The 5,241-nt window shown below is 56.6% G+C and overlaps 2 protein-coding genes across 2 annotated transcripts in view; one reads left to right on the plus strand and one right to left on the minus strand.

Moving 5' to 3' along the window:
- Hspg2 (heparan sulfate proteoglycan 2) overlaps nucleotides 1-872 on the plus strand; it is a 67,540-nt gene extending 66,668 nt beyond the window's left edge. The window contains exon 99 of the mRNA XM_033767248.1: nucleotides 557-872. Coding sequence (XP_033623139.1) covers nucleotides 557-872 — 316 coding nt within the window. The remainder of the gene's footprint in view (nucleotides 1-556) is intronic.
- Nucleotides 873-878: 6 nt separating this feature from the next.
- The window catches only part of Ldlrad2 (low density lipoprotein receptor class A domain containing 2), a 7,439-nt gene continuing 3,076 nt past the window's right edge, over nucleotides 879-5,241 (minus strand). Inside the window, exons 3-5 of the mRNA XM_033767251.1 lie at nucleotides 3,242-3,444; nucleotides 1,527-1,688; nucleotides 879-1,420 (exon numbers count right to left, since the gene is read on the minus strand). Of these exons, the coding sequence (XP_033623142.1) occupies nucleotides 879-1,420; nucleotides 1,527-1,688; nucleotides 3,242-3,444 (907 nt within the window). The remainder of the gene's footprint in view (nucleotides 1,421-1,526; nucleotides 1,689-3,241; nucleotides 3,445-5,241) is intronic.

The raw sequence follows: 5,241 nt of genomic DNA on the forward strand, positions 1-5,241 counted from the left end.
CTGCTCCCCGTGGACTCCCGGGCCGGGCCCAGCCTGACAAGGTCGAGTATATTATTATTATTAATATTATTATGATGAGTTTTTTTGTAAGAAACTGAGGCGATGCCACGCTTTGCTGCTACTGCCCTGGGCTGGACTGGAGGGGTGGGCGCGACGGCTCCCACATGGGCGAAGCCTACAGCCGGTGGGCAGGGGAGGAGGGAGGGTCCGTTCCTCAGAAAGCCACCGAGAGCCCAGGCTGGGCACAGTGGCTGCGTGTGCCCAGATCTGTCCTGACCCCTCCCACCCTGACGGAGCCCCCCTTCCTCTTTGGAAGCCCCTGGGCAGGCCTCCTTCCTAAGGACCAGCTCAGGTTACCACCTGGTGCCCACAGCGAAGTGAACAGGGGCCGTCACATGGCTCCCCTCCCCACCCCCGGCTGGAAAACTCCGCAGCCGCCCTTGTGGAGCAGAAGGCAGCTTGCTCTCTCCCCACCAGCTCTCTCCCAACCCCACCTCCACTCAGTGCCGCAGTCCCCCCACTCCTTCCCTCTGCATATTCCCACCACCCCACACAGCCCGGGATACCCCTCGGGGCTGCAAGGAAGAACCACCCCCCAGCTCCTCCCTGGAGCACCCAGCACTGAGGTTTCACCACACCGAGCCACAACCCCCGCTCTCCTGGAAGTGAAGGCCCAGGGACTTGGGGGAGCTGGTGGTCGGGAAGAGCCAGTGCCTTACAGTGGGGAGGCCGAGACCTGGGGGGAGCTGAGGGGAAATGACGGCCCCGTCCCTGGGAGCCCAGTGACCTGGTGGTCAGCCGTCCCCATCCTGTGGCATTGGGATGCCTGGCCTCAGGTCTTAGAAGGGACCCTCCTGTGGTCTTTGTCTTGATTTTCCTTAATAAACGGTGCTATCCCTGCCAGGAGTCTGCTGTGTCTCTTTGGGGCTTGGCTCAGTGGCACCTGGAGAGCAGGCTGGCACGGGACACAGCTGCTGCTGGGGTCTGGGTGTGAGTTGAGCCTCCCGTGGAGGCCACACTCTCCCCTGATCCAGCCAAGCGATGCCCACGCCTGCCAAAGGACCGGTCACTGTGTGCACTGCGCCTCCTGCAACCCTCACCACATGCTGGCAGGAAACGTTAAGTGTCCCGGGCCAGGCAGCCGAGCCCAGCAATCTCACCAGCCAGGGCCGCAGCCTCTCTAGGGGCGGTCTCCCTGGTCCTGAAGGCCGGGCCCCGTCCTCGGGCCCCCCAGGGGCCACCCGGCCAGGACACACGGGGCAGATGTTGCCGGCTGCACTGCATCTGAGGCACACGCCCCAGGCACTCAGAAGCCAGGCCGGCCATCCCGGAGAGCAGCAGCAGCAGAGCAGGCCCACGAGGAGGCTGATGGAGGCCAGGAGCAGCGAGGAGGCCAGCGCCACACCGTGCAGCCGGGGGCCTGCACAAAGAAAGAGTCCACTCAGCCTCAGCCTGGCCCAGCCGCCGGCTCCCATCACCCAGACGGGGTAGGTGTGGTTTCAGCAGTATGAGCAGAGCGGCTCTACCTTCCACAGCTGCATCATGCCGCGCAGGGTCCTGGCCTCCTGGGGGACTCCTCTCCGGTGCACTCCCGTGGGGGCCTGCAGAACCCAGAGCCACAGAGAGAGTCGGGGACTTGGAGGAGTCGATGTCCATGCCCCCTGCCTGGCCCGGTGGCAGAGAGGGACCTGCAGTGGGCAGTAATAGGACCAGTATGCTGGGCACTGCCCTTCCTGGCACCTCTGTGTCATTTATCCCTCAAGGCCTCTGTCCGTATTTCTACTTTACATACAAGGGAAGAGAAGCACAGAGAGGTCCAGTCTCTTGCCAGGGTCACGCAGCTGGGAGTGAGAAGAGGGTGTGAACCCACCCAGTCCAGATTCAGGTTCTGGGGTCATTAATGCCCCTATTTTTCAAGAAGGGAGATGTATATGCACGTACTGAGTGCTTTCTGTGTGCCAAGCCCTCTGCCTGCAGTATTTCGTGTACAGTTTGCCACATTCTGAAAGTTGACGTGTGTCCTAGAATTTCACAAGTGAGGAAACCAAGGCAGAGAGGTTCCTGTGCCACTCATTTGTTAGTATTTCTCGGGCGTCTGCCTTGAGGGGCTAGGGGGGTCAGTGGGAGCAAAGTATACAGAAACGCCTGTGTGACTCCGCCTATCCTGGGAAACACACCACGTGCTAATACGTCAGAGGAGGTAGAGGGACGGGGTGACTGGAAAGCTGGGGCCAAAGCTGCTTATCCAGCCGGGCTGACTGCTGCGCGGTGGGGTGAGAGACTGAGTTTGGGGGAAGTGAAGTCTGAGAAGTCACCTACAGCCACGTGCAGACGGGACCAGAGCTGTCCAGCCATGGAGACCTGAGAGGAGAACTCTGACAATGAGAAGAAGACGCAGGAACTGAGCCTCAGGGCACAAAGGACTGGCTTTCAGGGAAATAACCAGAAACTAACAAGGGAATATGCAAAGTGCCTCGGGAGGACAACTGGGTGGCCTTTTGGGAAGCTGGGTTTTACCACCGCTTGCTGCTTTTCTACAGTGAACAATGTGTACAGCCAAACCAGGCATCCCTACCTCCACCTCCTTTTTTGTGTGCTTAATTTTGTTTTTCTGGGTTTGCCTGTTTGTTTGCAGGGAGGGTTATTTTGGGTGTCTATCTGTTTGTGGTTTTTGAGATGGGGTCTCACTATGTATTCCAGGCTGGCCTTGTACTTGAAGTGATCCTCCTGCCTCAGCCTCCACTACTGGGATTACAGGTGTGCAGCATCATGCTCATTTCCATTCCTCTCCTAATTGGGAGATCTCCAGATCCCCAGAAAGTGATCTACTCCAGTTTTATACAGTCCATCCCTGATCGTGCTCTTCATTGGCCTTTTGACCCTGAGTAAGTCACTTCTCTTTCCAGACCTCAGTTTCTCCACACAAGATTAAGTTTTCAAAGTAGGTATTCAGGGTGAGACTCAGGCACCTGAGAGACCGACATCAGACAGGCAGGGAGGGCCGAGGCCCACACCCAATTCAGCAAAGCACCTCCACTTTCCATGCCCTTCTGTGCCAGGTGCAGTTTAAGGCAAGTTTCTGCCACAGCTGACCACACCCACATGCACTGTTCTACCCTGAGCACTCTGACCCGCGGCTCTTGACTCCCCGAGCTGGGCCCTGCCTCCTACCTCAGGGAAGGACAGCCAGGGCCCACTACCCTTGGCTGTTCCGTAGGGCCCAGGCTGCAGCATCACTGACCTCCACAGCTGGCTGGTGGCCAGGACCCCTGGTCGCTGCTGTCTCCACAGTCGTCCAGGCCCCAGTGGTCACACACCAGGCTCGGGGGGATGCACCTGCCGTTCTGGCAGCGGAAGTAGGCACCACGAGGTCCTGGGGTAGAAAGGGGAAGCCTGGGGTGAGGCTCTGGTTGACTCCTGTGCCGGGAGTCTGGATGTGTGGCCCTGTGGGGAGAGGGTGAGGGAAGGTGGAACAGGGAGTGTGGGGACAGAGGGTAGCTGAGGGCTTTCGAGGGTGGCCCATTAAGGTGATAAGGATGACTGCAAGTCTGGTCTGGGCTGCAGCTCGTAGTGGAGCAGTAAACTGAGCCCATGGCTCGCTCCCTTCAGCACTGCTGGAGAACACTCCTCCATCCCCTTCCCTAGAGTCCTCAGCACAGCAGCTGCAGCCCCCCACCTTCCCAGCCCTCTCAGCGCTGATGGCCACCTGCAGATAAGGAATGGCTCTTGTGTTTGCTCAAGGCCTTTCTCCTGTGCCTGGCTGTGTCCCTAAATCCTAGAACAGCAACTCACCCAGTGCAGGTGCTCAGTTAACACTTGTCAGCAAGTGGTTATGCACACAAGTGAAAGCATCACACAAGTCAGTGCCTAGGGCCTGGCAGACAGTTTGGCTTACCCAGAATCCCACACTGTGGGCAAAGTCTAGCTCAAGTGGGACTAACCAACGCCATGGCTCAGGCCAGGCCAGTCACACCATCCCTATTCCTGGCCACAGGAAGGGACACCTGACCACATTAGCACCCAGTTAGATTCTGTTATGGCTGTGTCTAGATGTCTCCCCAAAGCCTCATGTAGTCGTGGTAGGGCTTGTCAAAGGTGGCTGGGTCTAGAATGCGTGATACGCTGGGATCTGTTCATGGTGCAGTGCTAGGATCAAGGGCACTAGGAACTAAGTGTGAGTGCTACCTGCTACCTGCCCTGAGTATGGAGCATGGATAAGCTATTAGGGATGAAAAGAGCTGTAGTTGTCCTTCGTTGCTTTGCTGCCATCTGCCTGCCATGAACTGTTTCTCCTCTGTAAAGTCTGTCTCACCATGACACCCTGTCTTAGAGCCAGCTGATTATGGACTGAAACCTCTACAAACTGTGAGATAAATAAATCTTTCCTTTTTTAACTTTGGGTATCAGGTATTTTGTCTCAGCAATGAGAGAAAAGTAAAACAGATTCAGCTCCAGACCTTTGCTAGAGCCACAAAAAAACATGCCTGATGGGCCCAAGATTTAGCTCGGTGTCGCCACCTGCCTTGCAAAGTCCTGAGTTTGATCCCCGGTACTGGAAAAAAAAAAAGATGCCTGAATCAGGCCTGGCGGTACACCTCTGTAGTTCCAGCACTCTGTGAGGCTGAGGCAGGAGAATCACAAGTTTGAGTCCGATGTGGGAAACTTAGCAAGGACCTTACTGCAAAGTAAACAGTATCTCTTCCCGGGATGGAAGCCAAGCAGACCTGTGCAGCTCAAAGACAGAACAAAGAATAAAGCAACAGAGTCCAGGTTACATTGCTTGAGCTCCTGGATCCATCTATACCTGAATGAGCACTTTAATAGCCCAGTTATCAGAGTCCCCCAGAATTTCTCCTTTGGCCATGCCAACTTGGCCTTATTTTTTTTTTCATTTGTAAATGAAAGTGAACAATATATAGAAGGTGTGCAAGAGTACAAGTGAATGATGGGCAGAACACAAACAGTGTGATAAGGCACGGAAAGTTGTCAGTGTGCACGAGTGCGTGTGCCTGGCTGGGGCGCAGCAGTCTGTTGCACACATCGGTGGAGGCCGGATTTATGGGGATGGCTCTTTGGGTCTGAACATCCCTCGCCTTGAACCCCAACCGTGCGCCTCCACCACTTCCTCCCCTTTCTTGGGCCCCCATCTGTGCCCATCCCGGCCTCCCCCACTCCCACCCACCCAAGTGGAAAGTGGTGACTTCGCCCACGAAGTCCACGCGGGGCTGGCGGCCTCTGGTG

Source organism: Fukomys damarensis, unplaced genomic scaffold (assembly GCF_012274545.1).
Source record: "Fukomys damarensis isolate Sample0158 unplaced genomic scaffold, DMR_v1.0_HiC HiC_scaffold_23, whole genome shotgun sequence".
Lineage (NCBI taxonomy): Eukaryota > Metazoa > Chordata > Mammalia > Rodentia > Bathyergidae > Fukomys > Fukomys damarensis.